Below are 17,716 nucleotides of genomic sequence, written 5' to 3'. Positions count from 1 at the left end.
GTAAACCTTGCGGTCCCGACCTGTTCTCACGCCCTGCAGCACGTTGGCATCCTGGCTTGTTGCCAGGCGCTGTGACTTTTTGAGCCTCCGTGACTTCGGGTTGTGGGGGCGTTCTCAGACTAAGCCCTGCTCTCACGGCAGCTGTGTCCATGTAGGAACAGCTGCAGAAGCTCGAGGTGGAGCTCAGAGAAGTCACCAAGAACAAGGAGAAGCTGAGGAAGAACCTGCTGGAACTGGTGGAGTATACCCACATGCTGAGGGTCACGAAGACCTTCCTCAGACGGAACGTGGAGGTACGTGTCAGCAGAAAGCAGACCGTGAGCGAGCGAACAAGCGAGCGTCCTCCACCGCTTCCTGTGGGGTTGTGGTCAGTTCATTTCCGTGTGTTGCCTTTATGGTTATTCCTGAGACCTTTGTGTAGCCCTGGCTGGCCCTGGACTCCGTGCAGCTTGACTTGGGAAGTCTGGTCCTTGTGCCTCCCTTCCCCAGTTCTGGAGTTAAAGCTGGCTTCGTCACACTAGGCAAGGACCCTGCCAACTGGCCTATCTCCCAGGCCCTGTTCAAATGTACAGTTTTCGAGACCAGGTCTCACTGGTAGCCCAGGCTGGCCTTGAAATTGGAGGAGTGCTGGGACTGCCGGCGGGAGCTGTGGTGCTTGGCGTTGGTGTCAGTGTTTCATGTGTGTGTGTGTGTGTGTGTGTGTGTTAGGTGGCCTGCCACAGCCTCTGCTCTGCTGTAGGTCATGTGCCTCTTCCTGTGCTGCTGCTAGCGGGGACACACCACTTCCTGCCACGGGATCCTGTAGTTTACAGTTGAGAAAAGGATGGCTGGTTTTGTCTTCAGTTGTTTTGAAAACTATTCTGACTGGTTTTATTTTATGTGTCTTGGTGTTTCCCTGCATATATACCTGCACACTTCATATGTGAGTCATAGAGGGTTGTGAGCTGCCATGCAGCTGCTGGGAATCGAATCCAGGTCCTCTGGAAGAGCAGGCAACACTCCTAACCCATCTTTCTGGCCTCTGTTGTATTATTTTGTGTGTACGGGTGTTTTGCCTACATATATGTCTCTGAACCAAGTGTGTGCAGAGCCCACAGAGGGCACCAGAGGGCACCTGCTACCCTGGAACTGGAGTTAATAGACAGTTAGGAACCGCAAGCCATGAGGTCCTGGGAACTGAACCCAGAACCTCCGAAAGAGCAGCAAGTGCAGTTGACCACCGAGCCATCTCTCCAACCCCACGCAAAATGTTTTATGGTTATGAAGAAAAAAAAATCTTTGTTTTTCTAAAAGGCTGTGAGTAGAGAGGGCAAGAAGCGCCTCCTCACGAGTGTAGACTGGTTCATGCTGGTGTCCGAGGCCTGGTAGGCGGAGGATGCTCGTGCGCATACTCCAGTAATCACCATATGCTCAGAGCACTGCGTCTCAGGTACAGCCTCTCAGCCTGCACCTCACTGAGCTGTGCATAGGAGAGTCCATCCAGCTGTGTTTGCTCTCGCTTGCTGTAGCTGTGACCCCAGATACAGTTAGTGTCTCTTGAGCTGAGGTGCAGCCCCACTTAAAACCACTCTCGTGGGTGTGTCCTGAGCCATCCGTTCACCTGTCAAGCATGGCAGTGTGACTTTCCTCACGGGGCAGTTGACCCGGCTCAGTTGTCATCTGTCACAGGTTCTCTGGTTGTACAATACCTCCATGGCTTGTCTGGAAGCTTGGTGTGTGTGGTGGTGGGGGGGGCGGGTCTGTTAACAGTGTGCCTGTTTCTGTGTCTTTCCAGTTCGAGCCCACTTATGAAGAGTTTCCCGCCTTAGAGAACGACTCTCTGTTGGACTACAGCTGCATGCAGCGGCTGGGCGCCAAGCTGGGGTAGGTGACACTGAGAGACAAGCCCTTCCTGTAGAATAGGAGATGCGGGCCATAGTGGGTGAATGGGCCATTTACAGACGGCGATTGGCCTAGAGGGATCGTCTCAGAGAACACTGGGCTCCTGTCCATTGGGCTTCCCCACACGGTATCGGTGCAGCTGGAAGCTGAAGGGGTCTCTTCTCTTGGTGTATTGAGCTAAGGAGAAGCTACATCAGTGTTCCCTAGTGTCGAGCCCAGCATAACTGGTCTTTGAAGTACCAGGTCCTGTGGTGGAAACAGGTCCCTTCTGGGTTTATGGTTGACTTTTGTGTCTTGTTTTTTTTATTGTTCCCTACATTTATTTCCTTGAGTTCTTGGAAGTCAGAGGACATATGACAGGAGTCAGTGCTCCCTTACCAAGTGGGTTCTGGGAATTAAGCTGAGGATTGGCAGTGTGTGCCTTTCCTCCCGCTGAGCCCTCACTGGGTCTGCTGTTGAGTGATGCTTCCAGTGGCTGCGCCTGCCTTCCGTTCCCTCCGTCCCTTAGTTGTTTATCCTCAGCCTCTTTTTCCTTCTTCTCTGAGACAGTGTCATGTAGCCCAGGTTGACTTCAAACTCACAATGTAGCTGAGGATGACCTTGAGTTTCTGATCCTCCTGCTTCAGCCTCCCAGTGCAGGGATGGCAGGTGCCTGTCACCACACCTGGCCCTGCTGCCTGTTCCTTCTACTTTCCTGGCTCAATGACCCAATGAGAACGTATTTCCTTGTGTGATTGTGATCTTTTGTTTTAAATTTTACTTACTTTTTAAAATTTGCGGTTTTCTCTTCTTTTACTTTTAAAAAGGACTGTATATGTGTTGTTTTGTTGTCTGTACGTCTGGACAGCATGAGTGTGCCTGGGACTCTCAGAGGTCAGCAGACCCCTGGAACTGAAGCCACAGCCCATTGTGAGCCACCTCAAGGGTCCTGGGAGTCGAACCCAGGCCCTTTGGAAGAACACCTAGTGCTCTCAACTGCTGAGCAGTCTCCTGCTTTTTTATCTTTCTTATCTAGTGTGAGTGTTTGGGAGTTGACGCATGCGTACTCTGGTATGTGTGTGGAGGGCAGAGGAGAGCTTTCCCGAGTCGGTTCTCTTTCCGCTCTGTGAGGCTGGGCGTGGCTCCTGCATCCTTGCTCACTAAGTGTCCTGCCAACCCTCCTTGTCTTTTCTGTGTCTTGAGATTGACGCCCGAGCATGTTCTGGGCAAGGGCTCTGTAATGGAATCACTTCTCCAGCTAAACAAGTTGTTTCATATTCCCGTGTTCCTTATTTGGGCATGCAGTGGAGACTGCTATAAAGACATAATCCTTGAGTGAGAGAGAGAGAGAGAGAGAGAGAGAGAGAGAGAGAGAGAGAGAGACTGACTTGCCATGTTCACAGTAGCTGGCAGTGCTGTCAACCCAGGGCCATTTTTTCTCTCTTAGAACAGGGTTTTTGTTGGTACTTTTTTTTTTTTTTTTTAGTTTTTGGAAGTGGTACAAACTAACACGAAATCCTGGCTGGCTGACTCTTATGCTATGGCTGTGTGCAGGTGACTGTGGAGGCTCCTTTACTTTCCCGGCCACCACTCAAGGAGCAGCCCTCTGGGCAGGAAGTCATGGCCATGGTGGCCTCTCCTCTCCCCATCCATCACCTTGCTGGCATCTGGAGCTTGTCCTCTTCCACACTAGCATTTGTAGGTTCTTCACAGCATACTAGCGTTTATAGGGTCTTCACACCCTGAGTCAGTGGACAGTCCGCAGCTGGTTTTCTGGTTTGGTCTTGAAATTCTACAGCTTTACCCTCCCCCCCCGCTGGCCGTGGGAAAGGCAGCTGCAGCAATCCTTTGTCCAGCGCACAAATCTCTTGCTGCTTGATGGCTCTCACACCGGCCTCTTGGCCTGCAGGAGACAGAGGTCTTCTCAGTTCCCTAATGCCGGCGTCTTCACTGTCTCACAGATTCGTTTCTGGCCTGATTCAGCAAGGCAAAGTGGAAGCATTTGAAAGAATGCTGTGGCGGGCCTGCAAAGGGTACACCATTGTGACCTCTGCAGAGCTGGACGAGTCCCTGGAAGATCCCGAGACGGTGAGTGCCTGTGAGAGGCAGAAGCTGGACTATTGCTTTTGCAGAGCCCTGGCTCTGCCGTGTGCACACGGCCCTTTGTATCCGTACGCCATTTTGTGAGTCCCCAAAAATATTTCTGCCTGACAGCTCCCTCTGAGCCCCACAGTTCTCCTGAGTCTGGGCTCTCAGACCCCATCTCAGGAAGCGGCAGCTCCATGCCTACAGCTCATTCCACAAGCATCAGGACACCCAGCATCTTGTGCACACCACCCTATGCCCAGACTCAGAGGCTGGACTCAGGTCAAAGGGAGTCTGGCTCATGCACTCCTGTGCTCCGCCCGTCTGGCTGGGGTCTTGGCTGCACTTGTCTTGCCTCTAGATTTCAGTGCTCACCCCCACAGCATTACCCTGACGCACCTTGCCTGTCTCACCCAGCATCCAGCCTCATGGATCTTCCTCTGCCAGAGTGTCTCACTCTTAGAGGCTTCCAGCAGAAGGCCCCGTTCCTGTGGTGGCCCATCAGTCCCCATCTGATGTTGTCACACCTTCTGCCCGTGTTGAGCTTGTCCCCTGTCCCAGCTTCTTTGGGGGCTCTTCCTTTTGCTCGTCTTTCCCCCTTCATCTTCTCAGCACGTAACAGTCCTCTTTTCTGGGCCCTTCTTTCCCACCTGTTTAAGATGGCCACACACACACACACCCTGCCTCACTGCCCCTCACACCTGGCTTTTTCTATATTGTTTCTGCCACCTGGCCTATCGTGTCTCATCAGCCTGACAGCTCCCTCAGCTTACTTCTCTCAGCCTGGGCAGTTTCTGACAAACAGGCTGTTCAGTCCTGATGTCAGTGCTGGGACCGAGCCCAGGATCGCATTCACACTAGGTGAGTTCTGGACATCCATCCCAGCTGAGCTTCATAGAAATCCATTTTGTTGAATATTTGTGATGATGGCTGATTCTTTTTTTTTTTTTTTTTTTTGGATTTGTTTTTTTTTTTTTCGAGACAGGGTTTCTCTGTATAGCCCTGGCTGTCCTGGACCTCACTCTGTCGACCAGCCTGGCCTCGAACTCAGAAATCCACCTGCCTCTGCCTCCCAAGTGCTGGAATTACAGGCGTGCGCCACCACCGCCCAGCCAATGATGGCTGATTCTTATTATTCACAGAACTATGTTGTTCAAAGACACTGTAAACACTCAGCAAACATTATGGGGTTTCTGCGTTCCTGGGGCAGCGTGGCCTTGCTTCTCGAGCATCTCTGGTCACTGTTCATCAGTGAGCCAGGTCTGGCCTTATTTTGTTTGTGTTTCTCTTTGACTTGTTTACCATGCATTGTTGACTCCTTTTACCTGTGCTCTAACTGGTGGTAAGCAAGGCTCATCCACACAGATTTCCAGAAAACTGTTCTCACTGACTTGTAGATATGTTCCTTGGTGGCTGTCTTAGGTAGGATTTACTGCTGTGAACAGATAACCATGACCAAGGCAACTCTTACAAAGGACACCATCTAGTTGGGGCTGGCTTATAGATTCAGAGGTTTAGTCGTTATCATCGAGGTGGGAGCAGGGCAGCGTCCAGGCAGGAATTGTTCAGGAGGAGTTGAGAGTTCTACATCTTGTTCTAAAGGCAAACAGGGGAAGACTGTCTTCCACTTGGCTAGGAGGAGGCTCTCAAAGCCCACACCCACAGTGACACAGTTCCTTCAACAAGGCTGCACGTCCTAATAGTACTACTCCCTGGACCAAGCATATTCAAACCACCACATTCCACTCCCTGGTCCCCACAGGCTTGTTCAAACATATGAGTCTAAGGGGGCCATACCTAAATATAGCATAATGCAAAATATATTTAGCCCAACTTCAAAAGTCCCCATAGTCTATAGAAGTCTCAACAATGTTAAAAGTTTAAAGTTCAAAGTCTTTTTTAGATTCATTGAATCACTTAACTGTAATTCCCTATAAAGTCAAAAAAGCAAATCACATACTTCATACATCACAGGATATACATTACCATTCCAAAACATCATAGTAAGGAAATACTCGACCAAACAAGACCAAAACCCAGCTGGGCAGACTGCAAACTCTGCATCCCCATGTCCGGTGTCCAAGTGCTCTTCAGATCCCAGCTCCTTTCATCTTTGTTGACTACAACAGACTTCTTTCTCCTGGCTGGTATCTCATGGCTCTGACACCTCTAACATCTTGGTTTTCAAGTCTACTTCAATGTTACAGCTTATTGCTTCAATGTTGGAGCCATACACGATCTTCTGGACTTTTCAAAAGGGCTTGGGTCACTTCTCCAGCTCTGCCCTCTGTAGCACTCTAAGCTCTGGTTGACTGCACTCCATTGCTGCTGCTGTTCTTGGTCATCCCATGGTACTGGCCTCTCCAATATGCTGTGGTCTTCAGCTGCAACTAAACTAGACTTTCCTAATAGGCCCCCTTCATGGCGCCAAGCCTCAACTTCTTTGCATGACCTCTTTAGTCCTGGGCCCTCAATGGCAAGTGTGGCTGCACCGTCATCAATGGCCTTCCATGGCTTCCTAGTGCCAAGCCTCAGCTGTTCTCCATGACCCCTTCATACCTTCAAAACCAGGACCACCTGGTGATTCTTAGACATTACCAAGTCCCACTGCAGCACAAGGTACAATCTTGGTGATCTCTGGAACATGCCTTCTTTGTCCTCTCAGAAAGCACTTCACAGATTTCACCTCAGTGATGCTAGTCTCTTCTTAATTCCCACTAATTTCTTAACTCCAGCTAACCAGCTTGCTAAGCTTGTTCAAAATGTTCTTCGTGAGACTAAACCAGAAAACAAAGTCTCTGCTGGACCTTTTTGAGACTTCCTTTGTCAGTGCAATTAATATAAATCTGCTTTTGCAAAAAGCAGCCACATTCTGCACTAAAATATCACAAAAACAGTCTCTTGTCCGCATATTAAATTTCTTCCCCTCTAAAACCTGTAGAGCCAGGCTTCCACAGTTCAAATCACCATCAGCATCAATGTGCCCCCTATTCCTACTGGGATAGCCCATTAAGTCCCACTTAAGGCATTTCCACTGCTTTCCAAATTCAAAGTTCCCAAATCCACAGTAGGAGAAGACTGCCTCCTAGGTAGCTAGGAGGATGGTCTCAAAGCCTACCCACACAGTGACACAATGCCTCCAACAAAGCCACATGTCCTAATATGGCCTCTCCTTGGGCCAAGCATATTCAAACCACCACAGTGGCCATTAAAACAGTACCATCGTCAACAAAAAGCACATTCTGGGCAGTCGTGGCGGTAAGGGGAGGGTACTTAGTTACAGTAAAAGCTGAGTGGAAAAGGCTGAGCATGGCCAGTGTGTCACCTGCGCACTGGGGTGTGCGGCTGTGCAGACACCTGGGAACCCGCATGCTCGCCAGCTTGGGGCTTGTCTTGGTGAGCGGTGAATTGGATATGCCTCAGTAAGAGCCACTGCACGTGCTGCCCAGGCAGTGAGCATGGTCTGGAAGAGTGGGAGCCAGGGTTGAGGGTGTGCCCAGAACTCACCACACTCTCCCTCTGTCTGTCTGTCTGTAGGGTGAAGTCATAAAGTGGTATGTGTTCCTGATCTCCTTTTGGGGAGAGCAGATTGGCCACAAGGTTAAGAAGATATGTGACTGGTGAGAAAGGAGGCGTTACTGTGTTGTTTCTTCCCTTTCCCCAGGACTGCGAAAGGAACCTAGGCCCGCTCAGATGCTGGGCAGGTTCTCCACCTCTGAGCTGCATCAGGCCTCTGATTGTTTATTTAATGCATTTAGGACTTGCGAGTATACTAGTTAGTTAGCTAGTTAGTTAGTTAAACTGTCATCTTGTTACAGTCTGTAATCACCTATTGTTGGGTATTGGGTCCCCTGGAGTGGGAGTTATGGGATGCGGTGGCTCAAACTCTGAACTAAACCCAGGTCATCTCTCCAGCCCCAGCTTGTATCCTTGCAGTAAATATGTTTAGTGTGACAAAGAAAGCCACACCCCTCAGTGAAGTCCCTTTACCAGGCTGCTGAAGGGAGGAGCCTGGAGGGTGTTTCTAAGTGGCTCCTGCAGCACAGTTCAACAGGCAGTGCAGGGCCACTGCAGTTCCTTTTCCTTTTCCTTTTTCTTTTCCTTTTCCTTTCCCTTTCCCTTTTTCTTTTTCTTTCTTTCTTCTTTTTGGTTTTTTGGTTTGGTTTGGTTTGGTTTTTTGAGACCGGGTTTCTCTGTGTAGCCCTGGCTGTCCTGGAACTCATTCGGTAGACCAAGCTGGCCTCGAACTCAGAAATCTGCCTGTTTCTGCCTCCCAAGTGCTGGGATTAAAGGTGTGTGCCACCACTGCCTGGCCCACTGCAGTTTCTTGTCTGTGTGTCTGAGGACCGGGTGTCTGCAGGACAACTCAGCCTAAACAATGTCAACCCTGAAACAGTAGCCAGCTTGAGTTTACAATTCTCCTGCCTCTGGCTCCTGAGTGCTGGATTGCAGGTTGTGCCACCACCAACCTGGAATGTCGTTTTAATGTGCGCTTTTAGCCTGTCTGATGGTTCTTAACCTCAGGTGCATTTCAGGAAGGTAGGATTGGGGACAGGCTTCCTGGAGTCGTGAGGGTTTGGATCTGAGAGTGCTCGGGTCCATTTACTGTACGGCCACCTGAGTTACCAAGGCTGTCCTAAAGTGGCTGTGGCCGTACCATTGCCCAGCCTGGTGCTGGAGGCGGGGTGCCTGGCCTAAATAGAATCTGGGGCCTGCCTTAGGAGCAGCCTTCCTGCCCCTTGACCCTTGAATTCTACCCTCCAGTTACCACTGCCACATCTACCCGTATCCAAACACAGCTGAAGAGCGCAGGGAGATTCAGGAGGGGCTCAATACTCGGATCCAAGACCTTTACACGGTGAGTAAGCCGGGGCTGGGGACATTGCAAGGCCATCTGCTTTCTCTGTCAACCGGGTAGGTATCTGGTTGTGGACGGTCACCATGCATTCGTGCCATCGGCACATCTGTTTTGCAGTTACGAGCCCAGGGAGTAGTGATGGGAAAGCCCTTGTGTCTCTCTGGTATGCCAAATCATGGGCATGAAGACAAGCTTGGGTGGTGGGGCCACCCACCTGCCTGCTTAAGATCTGGGTCTCTCTTGATGTCACTGAGGAGTGTAGGTAGCACTGACAGGAAGTAGATGTCCACGCATGGAAACCTAAGGGCTGGAAATGGGATTGGTGGCTCTCAGGGCTATTGGAGCTAGGCCAGGACAAGATGAGGTGAGAGTGACCAGTCAGGCCACCCTTCTGTCTGGACCCCCACTGACGGGCTGTGCGAGCTCTTTAGTGCCCTTGGGCTCTGTTCTCGGAGGCTGCCTGCCTAGGGTGTTCCCTTGTGAGCTGGCAGTGGGAGCAGGGGCGTGGGATGGCCCCCCTTGGGTGGATGAGAACTGTGAGTGGAGCCACAAAGGCCTCGCTTGTTCCACAGGTGCTGCACAGAACGGAGGATTACCTGAGGCAGGTGCTGTGCAAGGCCGCCGAGTCGGTGTGCAGCCGTGTGGTCCAGGTGAGGAAGATGAAAGCCATCTACCACATGCTCAACATGTGCAGCTTCGACGTCACCAACAAGTGCCTCATAGCCGAGGTCTGGTGCCCCGAGGTGGACCTGCCAGGCCTGCGCAGAGCTCTGGAGGAAGGCTCGGTAAGGCCCCACCCGCCCATTAGGACCCTCAGACTAAGACCACTTGGGGCCTAGTATGTCACAGGGCACTGCACACTCGTGACCCCAGGCCCAGGGGAGCTGAGGCAGGAGGTTGGAGAGTCTGAGACCTTGTCTCAAAAACCAGAAAAGATATTTTAGAGTGCCGGGAAGGGGCTTGTCCAGCATTGCTTTGAGACTAAAGTTTTGAAGAGTGGGTGTGATGGTTCATATATGATTGGCCCAGGGAGTGACCCTATTATGCGGTGTGGCTTTGTTGGAGTAGGTGTGTAACTGTGGGTATGGGTTTAAGACTGCCTGGAAGTCAGTCTTCCACTAGCAGCTCTCAGATGAAGATGTAGAACTCTCATCTCCTCCTGCACCATATCTGCCTGGATGCTGCCATGTTTCTGCCTTGATGACAGTGGACTGAACCTCTGAGCTGGAGAAGTGGCTCAGCAGTAAGAACACTGGCTGCTCTTCCAGAGGACCTGGGTTCAATTCCCAGCACCCACATGGTGGCTCACAATTGTCTGTAACTTCAGTTCTATGGGTCTGGAGCCCTCACACAGATAATACAGCAATGCACAGCGGGAGGAAAGAGTGGGTCTCTCAGGCATTGAGTGGGGAGGACATCCTGAACTGTGACTCTGACAGTCCCTCCCTTGGGGCACTGCTTCAGTTTTGTTCTCTCTCTGTTACTGGCCAGAAAGGAATAGGCATAGGGGTAGGCACAGGTAGCCTTTCTTTTCCTCTTGCCTTTTTAAATTACTCCCCCCCCCCCGCCCCGCCTCTTTTTAATGTTTAAAGAACTGTTTTGTTTGGCCTGCAGTTCCTCTGGCAAGTGCACAGGATGTGGATGGCGGACAACTCCTTAGCTTGGCTCCCTCTAAACAGCAGATTGTGTGTTCTCTCTGCTGAGTAAACGGCTGGTTTCATGACCAGATCCCCTTGCAGGCACACATCTTGGTTTATTAGCTGGTTATCGCTCTGCCAGGTGCTTCCTGGTTATAAACACCACTGCATGGAACAGCCTGTGACCTTTGACACTTAGCATGTGCAGGTCTCCAGAAGGATTTCCCAGCTCCGGCTCTTGCTGAGTGAGGCTGGATTTCTTCCTGTTTGCTGAAGGCGCTCAGCTCACCTGTGTGAACATGCGTACCATTGGTTCCTTCCCCTGGATGTTGGTCTGTTTCTCCTCTGTTGTTCATTGTAGATAGCGTGCATTTCTGGGCAGGTGTGAACATTGTAGCATGCATTTCTGGGCAGGTGTGAACATTGTAGATAGCATGCATTTCTGGGCAAGAGTGAACATTGTAGATAGCGTGCATTTCTGGGCAGGTGTGAACATTGTAGATAGCATGCATTTCTGGGCAGGTGTGAACATTGTAGATAGCATGCATTTCTGGGCAAGAGTGAACAGTGCACTGAAACTGAGAGAAAGCTGACAGAAGGCTCTGCCACAGTGATACAGTTTATCTTTTATCCATTTTCTTTTTGTAAATTAGGTAATGTTGTAGTTGTTTCTAACTTCCTCTTTGCTGACAATTTTAAATTACGTTTGTTATGCATTGTGTATGTGTGTGGATATTACAGTGCCTGTGGAGGTCAGAGGGCAGCTTGCAGGGATTGAGCAGGTTCCTCCATGTGAATCCTGGGGATTGAACTCAGGTCATCGGGCTTGTAGGCAAGCACCTGTACCCACTGAGCCCTCTCACAAGCCCTCTCTTGACCACTTTTAAGAGCTACAGTCCTAGACTTCAGTATTCCTTCTCTCTCTCTCTCTCTCTCTCTCTCTCTCTCTCTCTCTCTCTCTGTCTCTCTCTGTTTCTGTCTCTCTCCCTCCCTCCCTCCCACCCTCCTTCCCTCTCTCCTGTATGAGATAAGGTTCTGCTCTGTTGTTGGTGTGCTGGCCTCACATTCAAAGCTCCTCCTGCCCAAACCTCCCAGATGCTGACACCACAGGCCGGCCTGGCAGGCCTGGCTCACATGTCAGTTTTGCATTGCCCTGGGCCTGCTTCTGCCTCCATCTTCCTCAGCCCAGCTTTTTATCCTTACTTGCCGCTCTCCTTCTCAGGACCCCAGCTCCGCTGCTGTCCTCAGGCCGCCATGTCTGCTGTGCTCGGTGTCTCGAGTGGTGACCCACTGTGTGAGCATGCAGAGCAGAGCCTAGCCAGCTGTGCGTGCCCTCTGTTGGTCTGTAGCCCTTCTTTCTCATGCACAGTCATTTCCTCTTTCTTTTCTGGGGGGAAGAGAGAGAGCGGAGCTACGATCCCCTCGTTTATGAACACAATCCCTACGAAGGAAACGCCGCCCACTCTGATCCGCACCAACAAGTTCACTGAAGGATTCCAGCACATCGTGGATGCCTATGGTGTCGGGAGCTACAGAGAAGTGAACCCAGGTGGGCATCTGGACGAGCTAGGCCTTGCACTTCTGGCGATCCTCCTGTCCCTTCCTCCTGAGTGCTGGGCTTACAGGCGTGTGCCACCATGCCCAGCCCTATTGGTGCTTTTGATGGAGGAATGGAGTAGATGTTTGTAAGGAAACTCACTGCTGTCACTTTGTCAGCTTTGTGTAGCATTAAATGACCTTACAGTCCTGTTCTGAGATCTGTGAGAACCTCAGGCTCTGCTGAGGACTTGCCAACCCCCTGTCTTTACAGCCCTCTTTACCATCATCACCTTCCCGTTCCTGTTTGCTGTGATGTTTGGTGACTTTGGGCACGGCTTTGTCATGTTCCTGTTTGCCCTCTTGCTGGTGTGGAATGAGAATCACCCCAGACTGAGCCAGTCACAGGAGGTAATGCTCGCCCGCCAGCCCGCCAGGGCTTGCAGTGTTTGGCTGGAGGAGAGCTGCGTTGTGTTTATTGTGCTTTGGTGGGAAGTGATTGAGATTCTCTGAGGTAGTCCTGCTGGTCCCAAACTTGTTATACACCAAAGGCTGACCTTGAACTTGTGATCCCCCTGCCTCCACCTCCTGAGTGCTAGGATTATAGGCATTTGCCTCAGGCCAGCCCAAGAGCTTTGGGTATAAATGTGCTCTGTAAGAGAAGTGCACTGGCCGCCTGTGGGTGGGACTCCCACTGGTGTGTGGTTTCCTGGGAAGCCTCAGAGGAATGGCTGCCATGAGCCATTAGGATCTTCCCACGAACCCACTGTGCAGTGAGTGCGTCTACTCTCGCGGTGTCTTCTCCCAGATCCTCAGGATGTTCTTCGATGGCCGGTATATCCTGCTGCTGATGGGGCTGTTCTCTGTGTACACCGGCCTCATCTACAACGACTGCTTCTCCAAGTCTGTGAACCTCTTTGGCTCTGGGTGGAACGTGTCCGCCATGTACAGCTCCAGCCACTCTCCAGAAGAGCAAAGGAAGATGGTGCTTTGGAAGTAAGTGGCCTGTGCACAGCAGGCCACAGGTGGGGGAGTGGGGGGTCCCTTGCCACGCCCCTTCCTCTCTGCATGGCAACCTCCTCTGCCTGTTTCAGTGACAGCACCATCAGGCACAGCAGGACTTTGCAGCTGGACCCGAATATCCCCGGAGTCTTCCGAGGCCCCTACCCTTTCGGCATCGATCCTGTGAGTGCTTCCTTCCCCGGGTGTGAGGGGAGGTGCCAGGGTGCTACTGCCCCTCTGTAAGTGCAGCCAGTGGAGTGGCCGGCCACCTGGGGAGCCGGGTCAGTGCAGGAGAGGGTGGCAGAGCCGTGGGGGTATCTGTGGCCTTTCCTATGATCGAAGTAATCCTTCCAAGATACCAGACAGGTTCTAGAGCTACCCCATTGTTTGTGTGAATTGCCTTTTATCTGGAAAGGAAGGTGAGGGGCCGAGGCAGCCCTCGGGGGCCAGGCTCCTCCTATCCCACAAGAGGGTTCAGCAGCAGAATGCCTGTAGGCCAAACTTTGGCCCAGTGTCCTGAAGACTTTCTGAGTCGTCCTGAAAGTGGACCTCAACCCTGATGAGTTGACTGGGGAGGTATGGGCGAGGCTGCTCATAGGGCGGGTCTCAGATGGCAGTCTCTGGTATCCTCAGTCCTGCCCAGAGGGGTCATTTGTATACTTAGATAAAGTCTGCAGTCCTAGCACGATCCAGAAGGTGAGCAGCACTCACAGATGTTGAGCTGCCCCACTCTGCAGCCAGATCTAACTGTGATCCAGCAGCACCTAGCGAGTTCCCTGTTCTTGCCCCCAGGCCCTGGCTCCGGGAAGCCAGGAGACAGATGGCAGTGTGTGCTCTGTAACCCAGAGTAACCCTGTTGTTTAGGAGCCTCCTGCGAGGCTGATGGGACTTACGGGACTTAGATCACTCCTGTTCGGGTTTTTTGTCCTTAGATTTGGAACCTGGCCACGAATCGCCTCACGTTCCTCAACTCCTTCAAGATGAAAATGTCTGTGATTTTGGGAATTTTTCACATGACTTTTGGTGTCATTCTGGGAATATTTAACCACTTGTAAGTATGTGTTTTGTGTTTTTCTTTCATGTTTTTGGCTGGCCTCCACTTAGGGTGGTGCCCTTCCATTCCAAGACTTGGTGTACAGGTGTGAGCCAGTGTGCCTGCCCACAGCTCTGACATCTGTGCTTATGACCGATTTGTCACTCTGTCTTTCTCGTGATTTATATCTTACATCTCTTTTACGTTCGTTTGGTGAGAGGAGGAAGATGGTGCACATCACAGTCCATGTGTGGCCGTTGGGGGCCAGCTTTGGGGTTGGCTCCCTTCTTCCACCGTGCGAGGGTCCTGGGGATTGAACTCAGGACTTCAGGCTTGGTAGCGAATGCTTTTACCCAGTGCACCACCACTCTATCCCCACCCCCACCCCCTTTATGAATGTATGTATTGTGTGTGTGTGTGTGTGTGTGTGTGTGTACTCAGTTGTCAGAGAGCAGTTTGTGGAGTTTTCCCTTTTCTGTCATGTGGGTCCCGGGGAATGAACTCAAGTTGTCAGGCTTGGAGGCGCTTGTTCCTGCCTGCTGAGCCATCGCGGCAGCCTTTCGTGTTTGCAGTGTTTGTTTGTATTTTATTTTATTTTATATTTGGACCTTTTAACTACGTGTGTGTCTGGACACTATGTGAGTGTTGCCTGTGGAGGCCAAAGAGGGTATCAGTCAGAACCCTGAAACTACAGTTGCGGATGGTTGTGAGCCACCATGCGAGTGTCAGTAATTAAATCTGGGTCTTCTGAGAGCAGCCAGTGCTGTCAACCACTGACCCATCTCTCCAGCCCCTAAGTTTTGTTTCTCGATGCTAGACTGTTGGCTGCTGGGCCAAGGGCAGTTGATCTGATGGCACAGGGTAGCATGTGATTCTGTTCTGGTTATTTAGCTGTGGGGTTTTGAGGATCAGTGATTTATCCATACAGTGCATACTGTGGGCTGGTGCTGTCCTGGGACCAGGCCTCTTCAGAGAGTGGAGAGAGGCCTTTGCCCTCCTGGAGCTCCCATCCAAGTGTGACTTGAATGCCAGGTGTTCTCAGAAGGGAATTGTCACATTCCTTCCTTCTGTTCTAAGTAGAAAGCGTTCTGTGTTGTGGGGGAGTCAGCACTTTGGCACTTCCTCTCCGTGCTGACTGCCTTTTCTCATGAAGAAGCATGTGGCACAAGCCTTTAACCCCAGCCCCCGGCTGGATCTCTGTGACTTCTAGGCCAGCCTGGTCTACAGAGCAAGTTCCAGGACAACCAGGGCTATGCAGAGAAACCCTGTCTTGAAAAACAAAAACAATCACAAAACAAAACCAAAAAGAAAAGAAAAAAAAATGTTGAGGGTGGTGAATGCCCTGAGCTGCAGAGAGCTGGGGAGCATGTGTGCTGTTCCTCCAGAGTCCGCCCTCAGCACGCATGGTGGGTGCTCACAGCTGCCTGCTCTTCCAGCTTCAGGGAGGGGTGATGCTTTGATCCAGCCCTGCAGTCGAGTGCACAGCACCCCCTACACACACACACACACACACTACACACCACCACACCATACCCACATACCCACACACACACACCACACAAAATGTTTAAAACGTTTAAAAAATTGGAGACTGGAGAGACAGCTCAGTGGTTCAGAGCATTTGTTGCTCTTCTAGAGGACCTGGGTTTGGCCCCAGAGCCCGCATGGTGGCTCACAGCTGGCTGGGGCTCCACTTCCAGGGGAGCTTACACTTCGCTTCTGTGGAGACCAGAAGTACAGTCAAGCAAAACTTCCCTACACATAAGATTAGATAAATTAAGAAAATTGATTTCATTAAAGCTGTTTAATACTTTTAAAAAATAACTAACAGTTTAAAGCTAGACTCAGTAGCAACTTGTGTTTGCGTGTGGTTCTGCGTAGCTTTCTCTCTTGTCTCTCTTTCCTCTGTGGACGGATCTGACACTCCAGCTCACAGAGACACACATGGAGTCCTGAAGCGGCCCGTGGCGCTGTGGCAACAGAGTCTTCCAGCTGCCTCCCTGGCTTCTCTTGCAGGCACTTTAGGAAGAATTTCAACATCTACCTGGTCTCCATCCCTGAGATCCTGTTCATGCTCTGCATCTTTGGGTACCTGATCTTCATGATCATCTACAAGTGGCTGGCGTACTCGGCAGAGACCTCTAGAGAGGCCCCCAGCATCCTCATCGAGTTCATTAACATGTTCCTGTTCCCAGCCAATGAGACACATGAGCTCTACCCAGGGCAGGTGAGTGCGCCTCGGCTCGGCACTGGTGCCCACCCTGCTCTCAGCACTCGCCCGTAGCCTGTGATGAGAAGGGCAGGCCAAACCCAAGAGCGTGGGGAGTGTTCTCTCGTGTGTCTGCTTCTCCTGTGCAGTGTTCGCAGAATAGTATCAGGCTTCATTTAGATTTCTTTCTTTCTTTTTTTTCTCCTCAGTTTTTCAAGACAGGGTTTCTTTGTGTAGCCCTGGCTGCTGTCCTGAAACTTACTCTGTAGACCAGGCTGGCCACAAACTCAGAGATCCTCCTGCTTGACGTGCACTACCACCTAGATTAGATGTTTTTAAAAAAGATTTATTTATTTATTTATCTATCTATCTATCTATTTATTTATTTATTTATTGTATATGAGTGCACTATAGCTGTCTTCAGACACACCAGAATAGAGCGTCAGATCCTGTGACAGATGGTTGTGAGCCACCGTGTGGGTGCTGGGATTTGAACTCAGGCCCTGTGGAGGAACGGTCAGTGCTCTTAACCATGGAGCCATCTTTCCAGCTCCAATTTTTTTTAAGTAAATGCTTCAGTAATTTACATATCATTCTTGCTCAGGGACCCTGATAATCTCTGTATGGTTCCAATATTTTAGTGTGTGGTGCCAATGCAAGCCCCTGTTTAAAATTTGTACATGGCAGGGGTGGGGGTGGGGTTACCTGTGTCTACAGGCCAGAGGTCAGCTTTGGATGTCATCCCTTGGGGAACATCCACCCCTCCTTTTTTGGTGTGTGTGTGTGTGTGTGTGTGTGTGTGTGATAGCTGGGGTGACCGCTAATGATCCCAAGGACCTCTTCCTACCCTCGTGTCCCTAGTTCTGCTCCCAAGCTTGCACAGCCGTGGAGGGAGGGCTTTGAAAGTGAGTTCTCGGATCTAACTCAGTCTGTGGCTGAGTCATTCCCCAAGCCTCCACTTAGAGTTCTTTTTAATTTTTTTTTACTGCTCTAAAAATAATCTTTCAATGCCATGTCCTGAATGTTGTGAGTCAGAAGTGTGGAGGGCCACCGTGCCCCTGGCCCGGAGTTGCTCTCCCCGCCCCCGCCCCCGCCCCCCATCTGCTTCACATCGTAGTGACTCTGTGGTGCCCTTCATCTTCATGGACTTCTTTCTCCCTTGCACTGACAGGCACACGTCCAGAGAGTATTGTTGGCTCTCACGGTGCTGGCTGTCCCCGTGCTCTTCTTAGGGAAGCCGCTTTTTCTGCTGTGGCTGCACAACGGGCGCAGTTGCTTTGGCATGAGCCGGGTGAGTGTGTCCCCATGTCCCCAGGTTCTCATTCTTCCAGAGCTGGCTTCGCTCAGAGTCTAGAGGTTGCTGTTAGGCTCAGCCCGAGGAGTAGTGCTGTGCTAAGGTGAGCAGCCTCTCTTGCAGCCCCTCCTCACACTCTCCTGGATGTATGTTCAGAGAGGAGGTGCGGTCACGGCGCAGTCCTGTGTTCGCACATTTGAGG

At 51.1% G+C, this 17,716-nt stretch overlaps 1 protein-coding gene across 1 annotated transcript in view; it reads left to right on the top strand.

Moving 5' to 3' along the window:
- The window catches only part of Atp6v0a2 (ATPase H+ transporting V0 subunit a2), a 32,141-nt gene that overhangs the window by 8,118 nt on the left and 6,307 nt on the right, over positions 1 to 17,716 (top strand). The window contains exons 4-16 of the mRNA XM_052167567.1: positions 156 to 293; positions 1,775 to 1,863; positions 3,822 to 3,948; positions 7,483 to 7,565; positions 8,710 to 8,803; positions 9,376 to 9,588; positions 11,839 to 11,989; positions 12,251 to 12,387; positions 12,785 to 12,972; positions 13,071 to 13,161; positions 13,911 to 14,029; positions 16,028 to 16,238; positions 17,392 to 17,511. Of these exons, the coding sequence (XP_052023527.1) occupies positions 156 to 293; positions 1,775 to 1,863; positions 3,822 to 3,948; positions 7,483 to 7,565; positions 8,710 to 8,803; positions 9,376 to 9,588; positions 11,839 to 11,989; positions 12,251 to 12,387; positions 12,785 to 12,972; positions 13,071 to 13,161; positions 13,911 to 14,029; positions 16,028 to 16,238; positions 17,392 to 17,511 (1,761 nt within the window). The remainder of the gene's footprint in view (positions 1 to 155; positions 294 to 1,774; positions 1,864 to 3,821; positions 3,949 to 7,482; positions 7,566 to 8,709; positions 8,804 to 9,375; positions 9,589 to 11,838; positions 11,990 to 12,250; positions 12,388 to 12,784; positions 12,973 to 13,070; positions 13,162 to 13,910; positions 14,030 to 16,027; positions 16,239 to 17,391; positions 17,512 to 17,716) is intronic.

Source organism: Apodemus sylvaticus, chromosome 22 (assembly GCF_947179515.1).
Source record: "Apodemus sylvaticus chromosome 22, mApoSyl1.1, whole genome shotgun sequence".
In the NCBI taxonomy this organism is placed as follows: Eukaryota; Metazoa; Chordata; class Mammalia; order Rodentia; family Muridae; genus Apodemus; species Apodemus sylvaticus.
This window is presented reverse-complemented; position numbering and strand designations above follow the sequence as displayed.